At 44.0% G+C, this 25,297-nt stretch overlaps 1 protein-coding gene across 2 annotated transcripts in view; it reads left to right on the forward strand.

The window, feature by feature from the left end:
- Positions 1 to 25,297, forward strand: part of CNTNAP5 (contactin associated protein family member 5) — a 773,538-nt gene that overhangs the window by 509,584 nt on the left and 238,657 nt on the right. For both annotated transcript variants that reach the window (XM_045559127.1, XM_045559128.1), the window contains exon 13: positions 23,239 to 23,439. In XM_045559127.1, coding sequence (XP_045415083.1) covers positions 23,239 to 23,439 — 201 coding nt within the window. The remainder of the gene's footprint in view (positions 1 to 23,238; positions 23,440 to 25,297) is intronic.

Below are 25,297 nucleotides of genomic sequence, written 5' to 3' on the forward strand. Positions count from 1 at the left end.
TTGGTAGTTTATCCAAGAACGGCTACAGGTGCATGTGTGCCTGGATTTAAAGTTGCTGATTTGCTGATGTGATTCTGAAGAAATCAGCGCATCTGAGTTATGTCCTGAGTTAATCGGCTTGATGTGCGTGATTGGGCATTTCTTATGAATTTGAGTTTTTTTGGTTACATGCAGTAGAAAATAGGTTTTTGTTTTGTTTGTTTCCTAAAATACCTATAGAAATAAAAGCAAAGCTCTGTATAGGCTGAATTACACAATTCTCATATTTAATTGGCAAACAATTTTCTGATACATAAATGTAATGATCAGATATGCATCTTTATGTTCAAAAATTGCAGATGTTCAATGTTCTTAAATAGGAATGACTTATGACACTGAAGAGTATGATACAGTGGTCCAGGGAGGAGAGTGAGGGAGAAGGGATAGAGGAAACCGAAGTAGGAAAACTTGTTCTGTCTTTAGCTCTGGTTTCTGAATTCTGGGAGCACCACTGGGGTGATCCCATAAAGAGTGTGACAGCGCTGGGGGGCAGGAGACCTGAGTTCCCTTTCTACACCTGTGCTGACCAGCTGAGTGCCTGTGGCCAGTCCCACATCTCTGAAATTAGGATCTGGGGCCAGGTGTTTTCATAGCCCTTCCTCATTGAAAATTTTCTGAGCAATCCAATGAGATTGCACAGAAAAGAGGAAGTTCTCCCAAGAAGTCTGTGGATACTTGCAAACAGACGTCATGAGGCTGAAGATGGGCAGGTTTTCATTGTGGAATACAGAAAATTTGAATCCCAGCTGCCTCTAATAGTAACGCACACAGGGGCACGTTAGCTCCCCCTACCTGTAGGCAAGGTGGTACCTAACCTGGGAGATCTATGTCTGTGCATGTCGCCTACACGCAGAGCAAGCTTTGGAGGGGAGGTCGCCAAATGCCTAAGCAACAGCTGCCCCATTTGCTGTAAAGCAGCATTGTCCCTGCGTGGGGAAAGTAGGCCAATATATTGGAGTGACTTAAGGAGGCAATTCAGCTTATTGATAGAGTGGACTGAGGCTAGACCTCTACAAACCGTGGACAGTGTGCCATCCCCAGAACTATGTTCTGAGTTGCTTCACCAGACCGCTAGTGAATGGGACAGCGAGAAGGCACAGTTTTTGGATGGAGGATTGAGTGAAGTAACTGATGAGGAAGATAAAAGACTTAGTTTCCTCAGGAACACACATTTGCCCTACTTTTAGCATCTTCGTATTAATAAATGATTTACGATTCAGGTCAGCTCAATATAATTTTACTCCATATAAATTTGCACATTGCAGGCATGTGCAAAGTGCCACAGCTATGAAAGTGTGTTCGCGTCGGTTTCCTAGGGCTCCTGTGACAAAGAGCAGGCAGACCTTGGAGGTATCTCAGGCCCAGTTCCACACCACCACAGCAAAGCGAGGAGTGGGGTCACATGAAGTATCTGGTTTCCTACCCAGTGTATATAAAAGTTATATTTACACTATCCTGTAGTCTATTAAGTGTGCAATAGCATTATGTCTAAAAAAACAATGTGCAGACCTTAATTTAAAAAATATTGCAAAAATTGTTAATGATCATCTGAGCCTTTAGGGAGTCATAATCTTCGCGTGGGCAGGAAGGGCCCTGCCCTGATGTTGAGGGCTGCAGGCTGATCACGATGGTTGCTGAAGGCTGGGGTGACTGAAGCAATTTCTTAAAATAAGACAACAATGAAATTCGCTGCATGGATTGACTCTCCCTTCCATGAAAGATTTCTTTGTAGCATGTGATACTATTTGCTAGTATTTTACCCACAGTAGAACTTCTTCCAAAATTAGAGTCAGTCCTCTCTACCCCTGCCACTGCTGTTTCAACTAAACCTACGGAATATTCTAAATCCTTTGTTGTCATTTCAATAATGTCCACAGCATCATTACCGGGAGTAGATTCCATCTCAAGAAATCACTTTCTTTGCTCATCCATAAGAAGCATCTGCTCAAGTTTCAGCACGAACACGAAGCGATTCAGTCACATCTTTAGGCTCCACTTCTAATTCTAGTTCTCTTGCTGTTTCCACCACATCTGCAGTTACTTGCTCCACTGAAGTCTTGAAAGTCTTCAAAGTCATCCATGAGAATTGGAATCAGCTTCTTCCAAACTCCTCTTAATGTTGATATTTTGGCCTCCTCCCATGAGTCAGGAATGTTCTTAATAGCATCTAGAATAGTGAAACTTTTCCAGAAGGATTTCAATTTATTTTGCTTAGATTCATCAGAGGAATCACTGTTTATGGTACCTGTAGTCTTATGAAATGTATTTTGCAAATAATATTAAAAAGTCAAAATGACTCCTTGATCCCTGGGCTGCAGAATGAATGTTGTGTTAGCAGGCATGAAAACAGCATTCATCTCCTTGAACGTCTCCATCAGAACTCCAGGTGACCAGGTGCATTGTCTATGAGCTGTCATATTTTTAAAGGAATCTTTTTTTTATGAGCAATAAGTCCCAAAAGTGGGCTTAAAACATCAGTAAACCTTGTTGTAAACAGATGTGCTGTCATCCAGGCTCTGTTGTTCCATTTATAGAGCACAGGTAGATTTAGCGTAATTCTTAAGGACCTTGGGATTTTCAGACTTGTAACTTAAAGTCACCAGCTTCATTATTAGCCCTAATAAGAGACAGCCTGATTTTTCAAACTTTGAAGCCAGGCATTGATTCTCTCTAGCTATGAAAGTCTTAGATGGCATCTTCTTCCAATAAAAGTCTATTTTGTCTACATTGAAAACCCCTTGTTTGGTGTGGCCACTATTGCCAATTAACTTAGGTAGATCCTGTGGATAACTTGCTGCAGCTTCTCCATCAGCACTTGCTGCTTCACTGTGCACGTTTATGTTAAGAGATGGTGTCTTTCCTTAAAGTTCATCAAACTTTTCTTCCGCAACTTGTTCACCTCTCTCAGCCTTCATGGAATTGAAGAGTTGGGGCCTTGCTCTGCTTTAGTCTTGGGCTTAAGGGAAACTGTGGCTGGTATGATCTTCCATCCAGACCACTCAAATTTTCTCAAGTGGAAGGTTTCACTTTCTTATCATCCGTGTGTTCACTGGAGTAGCAGTTTTAACGTTCTTCAAGAATTTTCCCTTTGCATTCACAACCTGACTAATTGGCACAAGAGGCCTAACTTTCTGCCTCTCTCAGCTTTCAACACGTCTTTCTCACTCAGTGTAATCATTTCTAGCTCTTGATGTAAAGTGAGATGTGTGAGACTCTTCCTTTCACTTGAACACTTAGAGGCCATGGCAGGGTTATTAAGTGGTCTAATTTCAACGTTGTTGTGCCTCAGATAGGGAGGCCCGAAGAGAGGGAGAGAGATGGGGACAGCAGTTGGTAGAGCAGTCGGAACACACACGTTTATCAGTCCAGTTCACTACCTTGTATGGACACTGTTTGTGGTGCCCCCAAAACAATTACAATACTAACATCAAAGATCGCTGATCACCAAAGCAGATACAATAATAATGAAAGATATGTCAATATTGCAAGAATTACCAAAATGTGGCACAGAGACATCAAATGAACGTGTGCTGTTGGAAAAATGGCATATCTAGACTTGCTCATTGCACAGTTGCCACAAACCTTCAATTTCTAAAAAATGCAATGTCTATAAAATACAATAAGGCAAAGTACAGTAAAACAGGGTATGCCTATATCAAACACTGGGTGGCTTAAATAAACAGAATTTTATTGTCCCACAGTTCCAGAGGCTAGAAATCCAAAATCAAGGTGCCTGCAGGGCCACACTTCCCATGAAACCTATAGAAATGAACCCATCCTTACCTCTTCCGACCTTCTGGTGATTTGCCCAATTCTTGACATTTCTTAGCTTGCAGCATCAGGGCTTTCTCCTAGAGATCACTACCCTGCCTCCCTGTGACTTTGTCATGTGGCTTTCTCCCCTCATGTGTCTGTGTGTCTGTTTTTCCCTTTCCTATAAGGACACAGTTCCTATTGGATTGTGCTCACCCTAATGAGGCATGACCTCATCTCAACTTGTTGACATCTGTAAAGAACCCATTTCCAAATAGGTCACATTCATAGGTAATGAGGGTTAGGAATTTGATATATCATTTTGGGAGACAAAATTCAATCCATAACAGTACTATTTTAGTTTCTTTCACAGACTAATCACAGACAAGTGTAATTACATTATAAGGACAATGACAGAATACGTATCATGTGAGTTGGGAGCCCACAGGACGGCCCCTGGCCTGCCTGGGGTGGAGTGGAGGGGCTCCCAGGCAGGCAGGGAATGCCTCTAGGACCAGGACAGGGAGCAGGAGCTGGCAGGAGATGCAGTGAAGCAAAGCATTCCCGGGAAGAGAGCATGAATGGCTGGAGCAGAGCTATGTATAGGGGCCACCAACCCCACCGAGCTGAGTCACTGGGGTAGAACACTGCAAACCTCATAAAACTGTGACTGCATAGATAAGAAGGGATCAAGCTGACTGGAGCAGGAGCAGGCAGAAGCTGTGGAAGCTCCATAATCTGAACTGGAGTTTCCAGGCAAGAAAATCTGACGCCTCAGTTCCAGCAGAACAGAAAAGGAGGGGTGGTCTTACCGTGGCTGGCTCCCGAGCGTGTGGGACTGCGGCTGGCTCTGAACAGAAGGCGAGCAGCAGTCTAAGCACCAGCAACAGGCGCCCTCCCCACGCCACGCGTGCACCATAGCACGACACCTCATTCTGAAGAGGGTGGGTCTGTCAGGTGGTTTGCTCAAACTGGGGACTGTTTACAAAGGGGTGAGCATAAAATGGAAGCTGTAGGGTGGAGCTCATGCCACAGAGCTACTGGCAAACGAGCTGTCCCTCCCACCAGGCCTGGAGAGGGGAGGGGGCAGCGTTGTCAGAGCGGGAAGGAGGGGCGTGTGGAGAAGCTGTGCCTTGGGAGAGTGAGGCCTCCTGTGCGGGAAGCAGCCAGCTCAGCGGAACGACCACTGCCCTCAGTGCTTGCTCGTTCCCTCCAGTCCCCTTCCCGTGCTCCCCACTGACCAGACCCAGCTAGAGTCCAAATGCAAAATCACTGATTGGTAGGATGCTTTTAGGCAGCCTTCCTGGGCACATAGAGGGCTGGAGGGGGTGGGAAGTGGAACTGCTGGGGTGAAGGGAAGGTATCCATAGCAACCTGCTCCATCCTTGGCTGTCCAAAGAAACTGGAGAAATGAGTAGAATTCCTAAGGATCAAGGATGGCGGCACAGGGAGGGGCTGTGAGTGGAATCCATAAACCATGCAGATACATGAAGCATAGACTCATGTAATAAATTTCCACCTGATCCAGAAAGGGCCTCCTTTTATGGTAAGAACCACACAGTGGGTGAGAGACATAGAGGAGTAACTGATCCCAAGAGTTGAGACAGGCACTCCACCCAGAAGTAGCTGAGACACAAGTAGACAACGAGGAGAAACTGTGACCTGCTAAAATGCAGCGTTTTGTCACAAGGTCTGGGCTCCATGTTGCTGTCTGGTGATAGAAATGTGGACTGGATTCAGCCCATTCCAGCCGAGGATGGAGAAGTCTGTGATGATGCTTGGCGGCATCCATCTGACTGGGCCAGTAGGGAAGGATGCAGGAGAAATAACCAAGGACCTAGTGGGGTCTGCGGGTTGAGTTGCTAGGCAAAAACACACATCAGGTGAGCTTGGAGGATGGGTAGGTGCCATCAGAAATGCAGGACTTCTTGGTGCGGAGTCCAGGGTAAAAGAGCAGACGGGGGCGGAGGAAGAACAGGGCGCAGTGAGCAGCGAGCATCAGCGAATCCCTGAGGTTCCCATGTGGGAATCGTGGGTTGACACAAGAGGAGAATGGGGCTTGCCGGGTGTCGCTCTCTTTCTCTCGAGTGATGGGACACGGTACTCAGATAGTTTGTCAGACACCGTTCTGAGTGTTTTCTGTGAAAGTGCCTTTTGAATGAGATTAACTTTTAAATCAGTGAACTTTGAATGAAGCAGATCACCCTACAGGATGTGGGTGGGCCTCAGCCAATCAGTGAAAGGCCCTCAAGGAACAAAGACTGAGCTCTCCTGAGCAAGGAGTCCTGAGGGCAGATGTGTCTGGACTCCTGAGTCTCCAGACTGCCCGCCCACCTTGCAGACTTTGGACAGACTAAGCTTCTGTGATCCAATTCCTTAAAATCAGTTTCTCTCTCGCACTCATTTATGTGTGTATATGTATAACATTATGCATAAATATATAATACATATATACATAAACATATATACTATTGTAATGCATATGTCATATATACATGAATATATGTGTGCATATATGTCATACATACATGCACACACACACACATACACATATGACATTTGGTTCATCCAGTTGGTCCTGTTTCTCCAGAGACCCCTGACTGGTACAATCGGGCACCCTCAGCTGGGTCAGGCCCCTACTCTGTGCTCCCCTCGTACCATGTGTAGATTTCTAGGGTAATGCGGCTCACTCTGCGTTATAACCGTCAGCGTTTATTGTGTGTCCCACAGAACTGAGAGCTCCCTGTTGGAATGGAAGGGCCAGGTGTGTGATAAATCTTTGGATCTACTTTTACACACACTCTAATGAGTCTAGTGTAAATTGAACTCTGAGTAATCACTGCAAAATTGGAGACTAATTTCTACCTTTACCCTTTTTTTCCTTCCACTTCCCATAATTTATCTTCAACCCGGACCCTGTCCTATTAAATCAATAACAGTTTGGAACTGTGGAAACAGCCTCAGTGTTTAACCTTAACTGGGTTTAACCATCGCTACTCTCCCCAACATCTTGCGGAAGTCCAGGAATAAACAGCTTCTGTCTCCTTACTGCCTTCGTGCCCTTTCGCTGCTGCCCAGCCCCAACAAATTTCTCTTTTCTTCAAACACAGGAGGATGCACAGTAGGGGAATGGGTTTTGGAGTCACTCTGGAGTTTACATTCCAGGGCTGGGACATTGTAGCTGTGTGGGCTTGGGCAAGGCATTTAACATTTCTGCACCTTGGTTTCCTCATCAGCAAAATGGAAATGATAAAAACAGCTGCCTTTCAAGATCAATGTGAGAATTAGAATAAATATGCAAAATTCTTAGCCTCAAAATTAGGTGGTCATGAAATAGGGTAACACAATGCTGTGGTGTAATTAATTGTATGTTCATTCACTCGCAGAGTTGTTCTAGTGTGGGTGATATCTGTATAGTCATTCCAGCCAGAAAAGACAGCTATCTCCTTTTGCCAGCAATAAAATCTTTACTCCTCCAGGTGCTGTGAGATTTCAGAGGCTCTAGAAGCCTAGAGGGAGCATTTCTGATGGGAAGCTTCCTATATTCATAAAACAGAATTAGAAGGGTGAGGCACTCTGACAAGATTTTCCTTGAAACTTGACATTTAAGCTCATTCTGCTCAGTTTATAGCATGCCCTTCTTAATGTTAACAGGACACCTTGTCAACATGATAAAAGGTATTTCCCAGCTGCACACTGTTTTCCTCTGTTTTGATATGCAAAATTGTTTGTCTAGAACCACTAACAAAAACACATTTATTTCCTATGTTGACGGATACAATGCCAATTTCATGCATGTGGACCTGTAAGGCAATCATCAGGCATTAGGAGGAATTTGCAAGGAACGTTTAGTCAAAGCTCTAAAGCAATACTTGTTTTCCATTCTCAACAGCTCGTAATCCATTTGCAAACCACCTTCCAAGTCTCCATATCTTGTCACTCTGGCCATTATGATGCTCCGTTTCTCACTCTGCTGGCAGCAGCTTCTGTTTTCATTAAAACTCATCAAAGCATGCATAATGGAGTAGGCAGAAAGCTGCAACTGAGGTCTCTCCAATATTCCTGTACATAATTGTGCAGTGTGATTGCAGGTAATAGATTATCATCCCAGCTATTGACAGAAAGAAAGCAATGTATCCAGGCGGTTAGGCCTAAATTGTCAGCCCTGCTTCCCAAAGTTAGAGTAATGTCAGTGAGTTTCCCTCTGGGCTGCACTCGGGTCTGTTAGCGTAGGGAAAATGAGAGTCACCCACGATGTAGGATGGGGCCACTCAGTTTTGCAGCTTTTATTTCCCCCCACGTCCTTAGTATGTTGTTAATTTTTGCCAAAGTACATAGCATTTAGTTGTCTGTGTCCTGTGTATGTGTAGTCCATGATGGTTATCACCCTGCTGATTTCTATCCCAAAACACTCTACTTGCAACACACACACAAGCATACACACACTCACACACAAAAGGAAGTATTAACTTCCATTGCCCTACTAAAGGCTTGTACTAGAACAAGCTGGGCTCAAGTTCTCAAGTCAGTCTTTAACCCTAAGTTGAGTAGCTACCATTGCAGAAGCACTGTTGCCAAAAAGTTGTCACTTGATTACAGACAGCATAAAATTGTGTTGAGCATCTACTGGGTACCAAGCTAGGACAACATGCATCACTGTGAAGGAGCTGGAACAATTTTCATTTCACAAATGCATTAATGTAAGTAAGTTGTAAGTTCTAGAAGCAGGATACCAATTATAGCCACCTAGTGCTGAAGCGTCTGCTCTGTGTGTGATGCTTCTTAATACAGGGTCCCAAGGCACGGGAGGCAACCCCTCCTCCATTACTTTGGATCAATACACATTGGTTATCTGCTCTGGCCAGGCACTGACCGGCCACACTATTGAGAATACAGAAATGATTGCACTGTGGTCCCCAAAGTTCACAGAGTTAATAATCTCTTGTCCTTGTAGTCAGAAACATCCAAGTCTTCAGCCTTCCCCACCCTGATTCATAATTCATGCAACAGCTAGAGTGATCTTTTAAAAACAGATCTGGCCCCTCTTCCTCCCTTCCACCTCCACCTGAGTAAATGCCAAGCTCTTTAGCCATGGTTTACGGTTGCTGAAGGGCATGTTGTGAGGATGTATAAGTTTATATGCATCAAGTAAAACTCTTAGAATAGAGCCTGTACTTATTATGCCCTCTGAATTATATTATTGTCTATTATAATTATTTTCTGTGAGGCCGCAGACAAGACCCTCAGTCTTTATACTTTACTTTCTCTCTCTGTACGTGGCAGGTGATGATGGCAGCTTTTTGTGGTTGGGATGCAGCCAGTTACATGAGTTACCACGTAAACAGTGTTGGAGAGTGACTGTCGCAGAGTGGTGGTAGAGGAAACCTAGGTCCTTCTCCTTTTCTCCTTTCACCTTCCCTTGGAAACTCACCCACTGTCCTTAGGGACAGCAGACTCTGCTCATCCCGGGGAGGGGCTTGCACGCTGCGTCCCCTGGTAGCACAAGCATCGTTTCCCGGTTGAGACTCACTCACGGGTGACATATGTGCTGTGGCTCACTAGCAGTTTAATCAGTTGGAATAATACTTGCATTGTTGCTTATATTTCAGAGGGACAATTTGTTTCCTGTAAATGAAGTGTTTTCCAGAGGGCTATTTTAGACTGAAGAAGAATAGTAATTCAACAGTTTAGAGAAGGGAAGCTTTTTCTAAGTGTCTCTCTTCCCCTGTTTAATGCATTGTGCTGTCAGCCAAAGCGTGGTGACCACAGAGAGCTTCCAGAAGGCTGGTCTCTTAGGCGAAGCTCAGAAGCCGATGTGTGTGTGCTGAGGGCCTGAGCTTAAAGTGGTCTCTCTGGGCTAGTGGCAGAAGGCATAATCTCCTGCTAAATTGGGCCATTAAATAAAACTACTAAGTCATAAAGCTGTAGCATTACCCTGAAATTAAAGCATTGTCACCTTTGAATTGCTAAGAATTTTAACATGTACTTAGAGAAATTCCTTTCACACACCCATTTAGCACGGCCAGTTGACTCCAGGCCAGGGGACTGAGAAAAGGAGGCCCAGGCGACAGCACTGTGATTTTCATTCATTTATCCGATCACTCATTCATTCATTCATCTCCCCCTTTGCTAATTCACTCACTGCTTTCTCAAATTCCTTTATTAGCCTCTCGTTTATTTACTCATTTGTTAATTCTCTCATTTATTTATTTCCTCATTTGTTTTTCCAAGTTTTCAGTTACTTAGACATTATTTATTAATTAAGGCAGTCAGTTAATTATTCAGTTGGTCATTCAGAAATTAAGTCATTCAAATAAACTTTTAAGTATCGACTGCGCTTGGCACCAAGGTTACAAAATAAATAAATCTGTTCTTGTCCTCAAGGAACTGGCAGTTCAGAGAAGAAGACAGACAATGCAAACAGACATTTTACGTACAGTGTGAAAACAGACACTGAGAGATAGCACAGAAATAGTACAAAGGAAGCGGCGGTTGAACGCAGAGGTACGGGGAGGCTGGGGTGGTGGTCAGAGGAGATGGCCTTGAAGAGCTGCCCTCTGAGCTGACATTTATCCAGCAGCTACTAGCATTAGGCACCAGGCTAGGTATGCACATTCATGATGCCACGTGGTCTTCCTAGCAACCGTGTGAAGAGGTGCCCTGTCTCCATTTTATAGAGAAAGACAATGAAATCTCGACAGATCAAAGTACTTGCCCAACGTCTCACAAGGAGCAAACAGTGAAGCCAGGAGCTGAAGCTATGATTGAGGCTGTGAGGCTGGATTCCTGGGGCAGGTGACACAGAGCCCCAGAGACAAGGAGAGACCCTTTTCCACAGAGGATCCCCTCTGGCCTGCACTGCCCCATCCCTTGGTCACCTTCCGTTAAGTCAGTGGCGAGGTGGACTCCTCCAGGAAGTGACCTGGAAGGAATGAGGTCATATGGTGCCCACCTTACCTCCCTGATCATCATTTTTGTCACCTGTAAAATGGGGGAAATCGTACCCATTTTTTCAGGTTTTTCTGAGTATTAGATGAAAATTATATAAAAGCTATGTTCTCAAAGTCTAGTTTTCTAAAGCATGAGCTGGGATGAATGTTTCAAATGCCATTTTCTAGGCCTGTTCCTAGCAATGTTTATTCGGTAGGCGTAGAACAGTGGTCAGAAGTAGCATGCTGAGCAAGCACCTGAAGATACTGGACCTTAGGGCGTATCTTGCCAGGTGATCAGCACAGTGCCTGGTGCTTAATACATCCCCGTCCTCATTCATGGTCCCGATTCAAAGGTGCTCTGGTCGGTGCCTACCAGAGCTGTTCTTAGCGCTGAACACAGGGCTTACCCTGACTCCTTCCGGATGGACCTTTCACAGCACCTCCTATTGCAGACACCTGGTGAGTCTCTCCTTTTGGTGCCAGCGGATGGGGTGGCAGTCCCGGCAACTAAGATTTATTGAGGCACTGCCTTGGGTGCTGTGACCGCTGCTGGCCCCTACGCACAAGGACCTTATACAACAACAATGAAACAAAGCCATCCAGCTCTTAAAGCAATTTCAGCTGGGCCATTTTATTTAACTTATACAATTATCCTGTAGCTAATTGACAGCAATGGAATCCTGGTCAAGTTATTTAACTCCCATGAGGCTCAGTTTCCTTACTTGTATAGTAGGAATGACCATTTATTCTTACCTCAATGGGTTGATGTGCAGATTAAATAAAATTAAACTAGCAAATGTGTCTAATACACCCAGTACAGTATGTGACATTCCCTAAGACCTCCTGGAATAAAGGTCATCACTGCCCAATGCCACCATCACAGGAGGATCTAAACGCTAAAGGAATTCAGAGACAGGAGTGGAGTCAAGAAAGACTCCATGGGAGACGTCAGGCTTGGCTTTGACCTTGGAAGCCAGGTGTCCTGGGACTAGCAAAAGAAGAGAAAAGACGAGAAAGAACAGTCGTGTTGAGTTCAGCAGAATCATGGATGAGGCAATGCAGAGAACAGGTGCCCAGGGGGCCGTTTCCTTGTTTGAGGCCCCCTGGCCCACCTGGGTGTCCTGAGCAGGGGCGTGGTTTGGCTGAACAGGTACTTTTCCTGTTTGGAAGAGGGAAGTAAGAAGTCGGTGTCAAAGGGGTCTCCCAGAAAGCTTGCGTGCTCTTGTTCACCCCTGCTCTGAGCCCCTGCTCCCAGGAGCAACGAGGAATCAAAGTCAGTCTAGACATTCCAAAGAGAGAAGGGCCAAGAGGGCCGGGCAGCTTGTGAGTCCTTGCTCTGCGTGTGCGTGCATGTGTGTGCGTGCATGTGTGTGCGTGTGCACGTGCACATGCAGGAAGGCAGAGTAGCCACTCGCCTGAGGGCCTTTGCCCCTCACTCTTGTCTTGAGGTGGACTCACATCCCAGGGGCAGCGGTCAGCCTTGTGTTCTCAGCGGCATGTGCGTGAATGTGTCACATTTATACGTATTTGCAAAGGGAGGCTGGTAGGGACTTTGACTGGTTGCTGTCCTTGGGGACAGTTTCCACATGGGTTTTGCAGGGCCGCCTGGGAGTCTCCTGTCAACTCTCATGCGTCACACACAGTCTTGCTCTCCCTGAATATCATTCCTTCCCCTCCTTCTTCAGGCCAAGCCCTCATTCTTTCTCCCATGAAGCTCCTTAGGTTGTCACGGTTTCCAGGATTCGCACTGAATTCATGTGAGCAGCAAATGTCTGCCACATCCAGATTAGTTCCTTCATGTGAATCCCACACAGATGTTTCCTGGGTCTGCCAAGTTATTTGACTTAAGTGAGTTCCTCAGCCTCCCAATGCCTCAGTTTCTTCCTCTGTAATTAATCATAGAACCTATTTATAAGTTTGTTGTGAACATTATATGAGATAATTGATGTAAATCGCAAAAATGCCCAACATTATATACCCAATGCACGGTAGCTGTTATTAGTTATTATTTTTGTCACTCGGTCCTCAGAAACATAGACTCTGGTTTCTTGGTTTTTCTGGGAATATAGTGATAAAAATGAAACTAATAACTTCTGTGAGTGCACAATACCTGACACTCTGAGAGCACTCACGAAAATTAATTCAGCAGAGTTAATAAACACTTGCACTTGAGAATGGATGAGCTACCACGGTGTGAATGGTTGGATTTAATAATATTTTTTGGTTTTTGGTAATTATTTGGCCAATTAGGCCTTAGCTCTGTGTGTGTGTGTGTGTGTGTGTGTGTGTGTGTGTTGGTGTGAGAGTGTGTGCATGTGAATTGTTGGTCCCACAGATTTGAGCACTTGCTATATGTGAAGAATCGTGGCAAGACCTAGCTTATGTTCCCCAAAGTTTTTATTGTGAACTGTTCATGCCTGAAGAAAAGTTGAAAGAATAGCAAAATGCCAGCCATATACCCTTCACCTAAATTTTCCAACTGTTGCCATTTGCCACATTTGCGTGCTTGGACCGTCCTCATTTCCTGCCTTCTCTGTCTCCCCTCCCCCCACCTTCTCAAATATTTTATTTCCAAACCATGTGAAAGTAAACTGTGGACACACTGATAATTTAAACCTAAAGAAGTCAGCTCTTCTCTCCTAAGAACAAATATATTCCCCTATATAAGAAGGCCACTAAAGCCAACATGTAAGAAAATAAACATTAATTCAGCTAACATTATCCAATACATAGTCCATGTTTTTCATGCATGTCTTTTACAGCAGTGTCTATTTTCATATATCGATTCAGGATTCAAGCAGTGTCCACGCTTTGGAATTGACTAGAATGTCGCTTTAGTCCCCTTTTTTCTGGAAGGCCCCTCTGCCGGACGCCTTATTTTTTCTTTCTCTTTTTCTTTTTGTTGTTTGGTTGGTTGTTTGATTGGTTTTTATGACATTGATCTTTTTGAAGAGTATAAGTCAGTTGGTAAGGAAAATGCTCCGTATGGTGTTCTTTTTTTCTGACTATTTATTGTTGGAACATTTTGGCAAGAAAACCTCGTGGGCACCGTGTGCCTCCGCAGTGCACCCCTCAGCAGACACACGACGGCCGTCCCTCCACCCTCCACCGCGGGCTGCGCGGCTCCCTGGCTGGGTGAAGCGGTCCTGCCAGAGCTCTGCGTCCTGAAGCGGGCTTGTAACCAGCACGTGGTCTGCGGTGTCAATGCGGACGCTGTGTGAATGTCCTGCCCCCCAGCGTTCCCGCCCAATCCGTTCATGGTTCTGACTCTTAAGTCATGACACTGGAATTTGTAAAATGTAGTTTTTCTAACTTTATGATTCCTTCCCCACCTGTGACTGTCACTCTGTGGTCTTCTCTGCAGAGGCCCTCTTGCTTTCTTCCCAGGCCCCCACCTCCCTCACGTCACTATGGACTCATAAATTATTTTGTTTTAAAACATTGTAACTGTTACTATCATTACTCTTTCTGACATTCAAAATGGCTTGTCGTGGTCCCTTTAAATCTTCTCCTGTTTCTTTTTTACCTGTCCCCATTAATCGTGGAGCATTGCTTTACCTTTGAGCACAGCAAGATCTTCTGAGATGTCACCTTGAACTTTCCCTACCCTCCACACAGCCTCAGCTATTTCCCTAAAGAAGCCTACCTTCCTCTTTGTAGGGAATGGTATTTGGAAAGCAAGATCTAGGTGTTAGGTTTGCAAATTGTTTCTAGGTCCTTTCAGTGGATAGAGCTAGCGTGTGTGTGTGTGTGTGTGTGTGTGTGTGTGTGTGTGTGTTTTAATTTATGAGTTCATAAGGTCATCTCCAATTCAAATCCAGTTCCATTAGGTTTCTTTCGCATCATTCTCTCTGTTATGTACATTTTCTCTCATAGTGAGAACTCGTCCCAACATCACCATATTCACTCATTTGCTCTGTCCTGCGATATACGCACAGTTTCAGAATCACATTGACAATATCAGCATCAATAACAAAAGCAAAGTTTAAGATTTCCTTCAATGTTAATTTTTGTTCTTAGAATATATTCTGCTGAGGGTGTGTAGTCAGACAGAATGATGTATGGAAAAGTTACTTGAATTACTTCCTTTTTCTGTTTTGTGGTTATTTTATCGGTTTAATGTACAGTTAGGCATTTTTATTTCTGATTAGTATGTAATTTTAGGACTTACATTTTCTTCACCCTTTTGATTTAATTTTATGTTTTGACAGTGTAAAATATGTTTATGGTACAAAAGTCAAATACAGATAAATATACACACATTGCTTGACCAGAGGCATTTTGCTCTCACTCTCATTGCCTTCATCCCATTCTTACCCATCTCTAAAAGATAACCATTTATATTAATTCGTCCTTCCTGTGTGTGTTCATTTTTCTCCTTTATTCTCTCATGAAATCTATCATACTCTGCTATGCATCAGTACCTTGATTTTGTCACTTTACAATATATAGTGGAACTCACTCTAGATGTCTGTAAACTGAGATCTTATGCATTATTTATTATGGCTGCATTGTACTTTACTGTGTCAGTTAACCATATTTTATTCAATCAGACACCTAAAGATGCTTATTTAATTTTTTTCCAATATTCTGCTATTTGATAGACAACCTTGGCTGCACAGCAGAATTTCAAGTGCATAGCTAAACATCCTTTCTTACCTTGTATCACTTTCCTGCTGATTTCAAGCGCTGTCTCTGAAGTCAGTAAAAATCCTGGCAGTCTGTTGAACGTTCAGTTCAGCAGTAAGTGAATTCCTACTGTGGGTCAAGTGTTAGACACGGGAAGATTTCTGAGATGGCCTTTTCATGTGTAGCAATTGAAGTTTTGCAGAGGGAGTGAGTCAACGGGATGTGGTAACATTGTGGGAAAGCAACAAGTGCAGGATTCTGGTGGAAAGAGCAAAGGCTACCCACTGGAGATGATATTGGCACTGGTCATCTCTGGTGTCATGAGCTCCAGAGTGGAGATGTCAGCTGAAAGAACGATGAATAATTCTGCTCTCCTCTTTGAGTTTTCTTTCTGTCTGTCTCCTCCAGAATCAGTTATAAGTTCTGTGATGAGTTCAACACTGGCCACTTCAGATCTCCTAAACAAAGTGATGAAGACTACTATTTATTATGTGCTTGTGTCCCAGGTACTGGGTCATAAATTCCCAGAGTTTATCTCCTTCAACCCACATGATGAAGTGTGAGGTAGGGATCATCTCTCATTTGTATCTGGAGACAGCAGAGGTTGGAAAAGGTGGAGGAACATATCCAGTATCATTCAGCTAGCAAGTGACACATCTAGGAATTGAATTGAGGTCTGTGTGAGTCCCCAATTGTATCCTCAGAGTGCACCAAAATAGTGTCTGCCATAAAGATACTCCTAAAGCCTACATAAAACCCTCTAACAGGCATCAAAGACCCTCCCAAGAAACTCACAGTCCTCTTCCAAGCTGATGACTTAGATTTAGGGCTTTTTTTCCTTCCTTTTCCTTACCCAAGGGGCCAACACACTGAGCATCAGTTAGGGCAGGAGCATCTTGTCCCCACCCTTTCCCCTGAGCTCCCCCAACCCACAGCTGCTGCCAGATGTTCAACTCAACTCACCTGATGCCAGGGGGCCTGCCCTTCTCAAACCATCTGTGGGCTCCTTGCGCTCAGAATCCAGAGTCAGCCAACCTTGCATCCTTCTTCCCACCCATTTCCAGTCCCTAAGGTTGTGTTCTGCACACACTAGGTGCTTAATGTTTTTTTCATAAAATAAATTAATGTACAAAGATAAACAAATATGATACAGTGTACACAGATTCGGGTCCAAACAGCCATAAAACAGATTTCCCAGGTCTCTTTGATCATGCCAACTATTTTAACACAAGGAAAAAGAAAAAAAAAAAATAACCCATTCCAAAAAGGTACATAAAAAGTAAAGGCCAGTGCGCCCGGCACTCACCATGTAGTCACACCTCCATCCCCTCCCCGCACCCCCCACCTCCCAGAGTCAGCACCTTCAAGCATGAATGGACAGGCTGGAGGCTCTGACTCGGGAGGATGGGCGGGACATGGGCAATGTATATAACCTGAGCTTTTGTACCCCCATGATGAGCTGAAATAAAAAAAAAAAAAGTAAAGGCCAGAGCGAAGCGTGAGGATAAATCACGGTCGGGCACGCTGTCTGGAAGCGGTCAAGTGCGGCCCAGGCGGGCAGGGCAAGGCGGTAACGGACGGGCGGAGCCGCCCTGCTGGGTGCTGCGGGCTGATGCACAGGCACGCGGCGTCTCGGCACCCCCAGCAGCAGCCCAGACGCTAAAAGCAGCCGCGCCTGCGGTGGTTTCAGCAAGGCTGATAGATTCTCGCACAGGCCCGTACGCGGGGGAGGGGAAACAGCGCCTGGGGGAATTCTGAAGCTGTTTAAAGGAGTTGGAAACCGCTTTTCACCAATTGTCTTCCTTCCCTTTAAAGGTTGGGGTGGGGGCAGGTGGAATCGACCCCCTCAGCACAGGTGCCCAGAAGAGTATCTAACGATGCAATGATCTCCTTGGATCCCCCTGCATGGCTGCAGTAGGAGGGCTCATAACAGGTAGCATTTCTGCTCTGATTTGGAGTCAGGTACCAGGCAAAGCCTTGTGAAGACAGAGGACCTACACCCAGTCAGCGCTGTGCTCAACTCGACCCTGTGCTTTTTTTTTTTTTTTTTTCTGTTTTTAAGGACAAGGTCTTGCTGTGTTGTCCTTGCTGGCCTTGAACTCCTGGCCTCAAGTGATTCTCCCACTTCCGCTTCCCAAAGTGCAGGGATTACAGGTGCGAGCCACTGCACCTGGTCCCAAGCCTGTGCTTTCTGTTCAGTGCTCAAGACAACACTGCACCACGGGTGACGTCCAGTTTACAAAGGAGGCTTGGGGAGGTGACCTGTCCCTTCCTGTTCGGGAATCCAGTGGGCAGCATAGCTGGCACTGGAAGCCAGGCCTGGCGATGTCAAAGCCCAGCTTTCTGCTGTCGCGTCAGCTTCTATGAATTGCGGAAGCCTTTCACAAGCCTGTATTTACTCAGCAGCCATTGCCTATGATTTAAATGGGGAGACAAGTGACAAACATATGAAAAATTAAATAACTACCAATGCAAAATGACAAGAGATATCACAAGACCACACATGAGTAGATGGCAAATGAGTAGTAGAGATAATACTTTGAGGATTATTTAGACTGTCTTTACCCTTTGGCATAGAAAATTCACTTTGTCAACATAGATAACTGTACCAGAAATGACCACAGGGACCTTAATATAGACTTGCTTTATTACAGTAGGAGTGTAAGTGAATTGGCACACTATTCAAAGGATATAAGCAGCTCCCCACAGTGATTTCAGTTCAATTAAGCTGGGTATTGACAATCTGTAGACCTCCTTTCCTTCCAGCATTGTGATAGAAAAATTACAGTTTTTTCTGGCTCTGCAAAGAGACAGATATGTGTGTAGAATGAGGTCTTATTAATCAGAGTTATTTCTTGTCTCTTCCTTTTTTACTTCCCTTTTGTTTGTTCTTTCTTCTGAGTGCTGATCCCCATGGTAACGGATGGAACAGCTTACAGCATCTGTAATTACTATTATTAATAATAATGATCACAATAATAAGACCAATCAGATATAATGAGAGAAAAAATATGAAAGAAAATTAAATTGTGGCTCTGTATGTAAACAGTTTACAGCTTCTGAGATGAGAACCAGAAGAACCAGGTAGGTCACCTAGAGACCGGGGAGTAAGGGTTACTCAAGGGCTTTTCTGGGGTGATAAGCAGGGAAGACTTCACCACAGGGATGATAATACAAAGTGTTCTAGAATATTACATCATTACTAGTGTGCTGGTACGACCTTATCTTTTTCTCTTGTTGTGTGCGTGTGGGTGTGCATGTACATGTGCATGTTTTGATCTTATAACTTGAAACTTCTTTTAAATTTGGACCGTTACATAATGTATGCATAGCAGAACAACTTCGGAGATGCTGAAACCCAGAACCTGGCACAATACAAATGGTGGTGGTTAATTATCTTTTCACTTGACAAAGATACCCAGAAGTCCTAAGGCACTCAGTGCTAGCCTAGGCTCTGGTAGTCTGAAGGTGAAAGAGCCCTGTTGACCTTGAAAACTCTCAAGAAAAACAGTTCACAGTCTCCACTGGGCCAGCTTCTATAAGCTGCCCTCTCCCCCGAGCCCTACCAAACCTGCCCCAGCAGACCTCTGCACACCCACTCCGGTAATCTCTAGAGAACTTGTAATAGCCTGCGACATTTGTCATTCTTGTGTACACAGCTTTCTCCCCCCAAATGACGGCAAGATTTGGAGGAATTAGGGCATTTTCCTCCTGGGTACGTACTCTGGTAGCTAGCACAAAACTAACTGGGCATATATCTGAACACAAGAATGATGACACATTTTACATCCTAGAAGATCTCATAGCTTTATAGGGAGATAGAAAGCTAAAACTCACAATACAATTTTGGAAATGCTTTACTAGTTTACAAAACAACATGTGGTTATGTCTTTGAAAGGATGCTTTGGAACTTCATCTTGTGTGCTATTTGATGGCTCATGGCCTGTAACCGCTTTGCACATAAAGGCAGTACAGCAGCTGCTATGGATGTGGGTCCTGAGGTCATTCATACTCATGCCAGCCCACTGTGCTGAATGCAACTTTAAAAAAGCAAGTGTTTTAGATATATAATAATTTACTTTAAGCTAACTAGGATACTTAGTGAAGTGGTCCTATTTCCCTCCTAAGCTGATGATGAATAAGTCCCTGCCTGTTCAAAAATCTCCAAATGCACTCCTTTCTTTGGTCTTGGGCAACTCAATATGTGTGTGCTTTTCAGCAGTTAGGGAGATAAAGCCATGCTTCTAATGGTGGGATCGAGGGGGTGGTATACAGTAGAAGTAAGGAAATAGAATGACCTGGGTAGCAAAAGATAGTATCAGAGGGCAATGTTCTTCCAGGTTTCTGGGTTCATGAGTACTAAAAACCAAGATCTGTTGAAGAAATTTCAGGAAATGCAAAGGACACAAATAAATAGTCACATGAGGCTATTCCTCAGTGAAAAGAGAACTGAACAAGGCAGTGATAATTTATTATATACAGCAGCAGCAGCAGCAGCTGTATCACAAGAAATTGCAGTCCATCATGCTCATTAACCTCATGTATAAGATGAGCTCCCCACCCGCAACTCTCTAAGGAGTGAAGTCCAGCCTCTTGTTCTGATGTTATAGAAAGTTCTAACACATAGATTATTCACTCTTTTGAATGCCCTATAATCTGTTATGTGTCTCTGTAAAACATGACACAAAATCATTATAATGTGATTATGGATGAAATGATTGATTATAATATCCCTGTTTTCCAATGAGGGAACTTCAGAGACCTTATGTAACTTTCACTGCCGACATGCAGCAGAACACAGATTCCAATCTGGACAGGCGTGTTTCTAAAGCCAGGCTGTTTCATGCTATTGTTGGTAGCATTGCTGCGTTTTACTTATCACTGATGAGGCAATTGCACTTTCGAGAAGGAATAATTTGACTGAGGTTGCTTGACCAGCAGGAGTTGATCTGGTGCACAAACCCAGATACTCTGACTCCATAGGCCAAGCTGTGTCCACTAGTCTCTACTGTCCATTGGGCAAATCGACCATCTTGAACATTCACTTTGTGGATCCAATTTTAATTGAAGCCATGTGTGGGTCCACTTGTGTGTGAATCTCCACTTCCCCACTCACCTAAAAGTCTGCCAAATGAAGTATGCTTGATTGAAATCCTTCAGAGAGGACTTTCACATACACCTCCTCCAGTTCAAACCACCCTTCCCCAGTCCAGACTAGGCTTCAGGGCAGCAGCCCCCAAAGCCAACTTTCCTGCAGCGGCATTAACCTCTGGGCTTTCCATGTGCAGTCTGGATGACTGGCTAAATCCACACAGCAGAGGAAGAAAAGATAGAAGAGGAGGAACAATGACAGTAATGATATCAGTGACTGGAAGATGAAAGGTTTACTCCCTGATACAGCTTCCTTTTCCCATCTGGCCAAAGATAGCATATGATTTGGGTAAAGTGACTCAAGGAGTAAATGAATAAGCAAATCAATAAATGAATATATGAGCAAGTAGATGAATGCATATATGGATGTGAAAGTCTGTGTACACTTGGAGATAGAAGTCTGTATTATTTAGTAATGTTGTGCAGAACCAACTTTGGAATGAGATTGGACACTTTGAGACTGGGGACAAGTTTACTAGATATATGGGTAGATTGATAGATAAATAAACAGAAAAAATAATGCCCATTTACCTTCTTGTTTTCAATCTTACCCCACTATCTCCCAGGAGAAAAACAATCAGAGGACACACACCAGCTCTGAAATAAAAGCCAGCTAATAGGATCTGGCCTTCAAGTAATCATCTCTCCTACCGTTCCTCATACGGTATTGGAAGCTGGCGCTTGTGAACGTGTGCATGCGCCTAGCAGACAGCACTACATGCACACATACGTGTCTGTGTACTGGTGATGTCTGCGGTGGTGGCTTGTTGTGAGTAGTGGAGGTGATAATGTTTGTAAAATGTCCTAGAACTGAGCAGGAACATCCCATGTATTACTATAGATGAGACAGGGTTTTCCTTGTCTTCTTCTCATAGGCATCATGGATATTTCAAAACTGTCCGTCTTTTTTCTCCCTCTTCAGTAATCTATTATTGAACGATAATTTTTCTTTGGTTATTTTATCAGCATGTTACCAACAACATGTGTAAAATTTGGTGTTATTTTTGCAATATTGTTATTTTTACCAATATCAATCATGTCTTATTTTTATTTTCAAAGTCAGAATCTAATGATCTAATGACTGATTTTTTTTTTCACTTTCTAGAAAATGTAATCCTTCCTCACTAAAATGATGGGGACATGCGGGTTATCAATGGGCTGGTTTTAGAAAACAGTCTTAAGATGAGTCAGAAAATTTAAGCATAATTTAATTTTATGTTGCGAGAAGTATTTCCATTTTTAGAGTTGGACAATACTTTAGAGATCATTAAAACCAAATTCTCTTTCTCTTCCTCCTCCTCCTATTTTGAAACTGAAGTGCCAGGACATGAAGTGACTTGTCCCAAGTCATGCACAGAGTTAGTGGAGTGAAAGAGTTCACACAGGCACCGAGCGGGGGGCGGGGGGAGATCAGTTCCTTTCTCTTTTCATCCCAGTCGTGTCAGGTGCTGTGATCCTCCTTCTTAGTCATGCTCATTAACCATGGCTACTTTCAGAGCATGTGCTCATCTCATCGTCTAATAGATACTCTTTGAGTCACTCTTCACTTTCTGGACCTTAATTTCTCCATTTGTAAACCGAGAGGGTGGGGAAGGGACGAAGCACATGATTTTTATACTGGGTTCCTTCTCAGCTCTGAGAACCCATGAAGAGTAATGGTGCAATTATGTGGGCAAGGTTCCCAGATGACAAAAGCTTTTCAAGTCTTCCTATTTTCTCTTTTGCTTTATTTGGGAGGATGTTCAGAATTAAATTGCATATCCAATTGCAGTAAATGTTTTAGCCCAGGTTATTACTGCAGGGTGTCTGATGAATCCCAGATAGGGCCTTGCAACTTCCTATTTTTGGTTGCTGTTTTATATTAACATCCTGCCTCAGCATCGCTAGTATTGCGGTCTCATTTCTGTTGTCAGTGTTGTTGTTTTTAACTGACTATAGAAATGAGCTTCAGAAAAGGGAAATGACTTGTTCCAGCTTGTTATCGGCAGAAATACGCTTCACATACAGATCTTTCAGTCTCTCCTTTCTCCTTGCCTTCCTGCCTTTCCTGTGTTAGGCAAAACATGTCCTTCAATCTGATTTAAAGGTCCTCCTCCCTGTGTGTTCTTTTATTGTAAATCTTTCCTTTTTTTTTTTTTTCAAATAGAGGTAATAGGGAGAATAAATAATTTTAATAATCTGTAATTAAGTGCATTACATGTACAGTGTGGATCATACAATCTCAACCTTGTTCTCTAAGAAAATGGTTCTCTGAGAAAATTATCTATGCTAGTGTTTCTCTTACCAGGAAGTGTGTCGGTAGCTGGAAGTGCAGGCTTTGCAGTCTGACACCCTTGATTCTAATGCTTGCTTAGTCACTTGTTAGCTATGTGATCTTGGGTGAGCTGCCTAATTCTCCTCATTCACATTTTTAAAACAACTTTTGACATAGCACTATTGAATCCCTTCCAATTCAGGTATCATCAATTTTAACTGAAATCATAGGCATTAAATGCTTAGCATAAAGCTGGTGGAATAAAGGCTCTACAAATTCGGCCTTTAAGATTATTGACCCTTATACTAACTCTGGTGGAGCTCCATGAGGAACAAAATTTCTGTGATGATAGTCTGCGTAAGTTGAACACTCAGGTGGCGATTAATGGTTGCATGCTGAGTGGCCCATCACACTGTTTGGATGCCACTTTCTTGACCTCCCATCTCACGTTTCTTGCTTTGGGTTGTGTTGTTTGGACAGAGGACAAGATCTGGACGTCAGTGCAGCACAACAGTACAGAGCTGACCCGCGTGCGGGGCGCCAACCCCGAGAGGCCCTACAGCATGGCCTTGGACTACGGTGGCAGCATGGAGCAGCTGGAGGCCATGATTGACCGCTCGGAGCACTGTGAGCAGGAGGTGGCCTACCACTGCAGGAGGTCCCGCCTGCTCAACACGCCAGGTAAGGCTCGCCAGTCCCCTGTCCCTCTGTGCGTGCCATGCAGGACAGATGGGCCTCCCAAACCCAGAGGATCAATGTGAGGGATATTTGCCGAGAAGGGGGCTACAGTCACAGTTGTTCACTGTGCAGTGGAGAGAAATGTGGCCAAGAGAGGTCCAGCTATGTTCTAGTTCTGGCTCTGTAACCCAGGACGGGACCTAGAGAGAGTTCTGTCCCCTATCAAGGTTTTCTTCTCATTGTCAAAAAGAAAACAAATACAACAGCCATCCTGCAACAGTTATGAGAATGAAGAGCTGCTGGAGAGTAGTGGCCCTTGATGAGGGCATTTGAGCTCGGCACAGAAAGTGTGGCAGTAGGAAATGCTATTTCTGGGAGAGGGACTAGAGCATGAGAAGGCACCAGGATCTCAGCACACTCACCCAGGAGGGACAAGTTGTGTCTGGGGCAGAGGATGCGTAAGGGAGCAGCATCAGGCCAGGGGGCCGGCATGGCAGGCGGGCCAGCCTGTGTGTGCATGTCGGGAATAGCACCTGAAAAGTGGAGGTCTTTGTGGAAGTGACTTTTTAAAAATAAAGTTTGCTTTTAGAAATAATTAGACTAATCCTATTTAATTATTTTTTCCTATTTTCTTTAAAGAGCGATTGGTTAATGTAGTTATTAACATGCTGGCACAAAACAAAACAAATTCTAGGACTGCTTACCAAGACCCAGGAGAGTTTTTCCAAAATGCCAGGAGGGATTTGTCAAAGTTCATGCATGCCCAGGGAGTCGGTCATTTCTGTGAATGTCAGTTCATCATTTGTTTCCTGGGATAAAAAAAAGGCCACAAGGGTATGAAGTACCTAAGAAAGGGTGTCACAGTCTCTAGCCTCAAGAAGCATACAGTCCAGCACTTGGAAGTTGGGGATTTTCAAAGGCTGAAGAAAAACAGATAATAAAATGTCAACAGAGGAGAAGTGACAGAAGCCTAACGAAATGCAACACACTGCCTGGCTGATCTAGAATCTTCAGGGAAGACTTTGTTCCACATAAGTGAATTTTCCAGATAACTGTCACTTATCCTTTTAAGCACCAAAAATCTTTCCAAAGAATTTTTAACTATTTAAAATGAAAATCTTTCTCAAATGGATTACACGCTTCCTTGCCTTCTTAAACAGAGAATTCTGAACATAAAATGTAACCTTTTCTTGATGACTCAGGATCATCATTGTGAAAATCAATTATTGTGCTCTCCTCGGATTCAGCCGTGCTTGCAGGGCTGATTACATCGCAGACGCTGGTTGGTGTCCCTTTCCCAGAGTCTCCAGAGGGTACTGCCCCGCGAGAGTCAGTGTTTGTATTTATTCACGTTTCTCTCTCCCTTGGCTGTCCAGACGGCACCTGCTCCTCTCAGCACTGTCCCAGGGTATCTTTCTCCAGAAGTCACCTTCTCTGCTCTTCTTTGCATTGCTTCCGGTTTTCTAAGGACTGGGTTTGTGAAAATTATAGGGGCACTGGGTGTGTGCTCATGTTGACTGTGAGACTTCCTTTAGCATATGCATTCTGTGATATCAGTTTGGCTCCACCATTACCTTTATACCTGTGCCCTTTGCCAACTCAGCCGTCTTCCATTCCCTGATTATGTTCCAATGGGAAGGGCATGGATTGGGAGCAGGTCATATTGAGAGTAAGGGCTTAATCCTGCCATTTACTCATTATGTGACACTGTGCAAGTTGCTCAGTTTCTGCAGTTTCAATTTTACCATCTGCAAAGTTTGCATGAAAATCCTGACCCCTAAAGCTGATGTGAAGACTGAAGAAAAAATGTCATCTGAACTCCTTGTGCTGTGCTTGAGGCACATTAGGTATCCAACAAATG

The sequence above is a fragment of the Lemur catta genome, chromosome 8 (assembly GCF_020740605.2).
Source record: "Lemur catta isolate mLemCat1 chromosome 8, mLemCat1.pri, whole genome shotgun sequence".
In the NCBI taxonomy this organism is placed as follows: Eukaryota; Metazoa; Chordata; class Mammalia; order Primates; family Lemuridae; genus Lemur; species Lemur catta.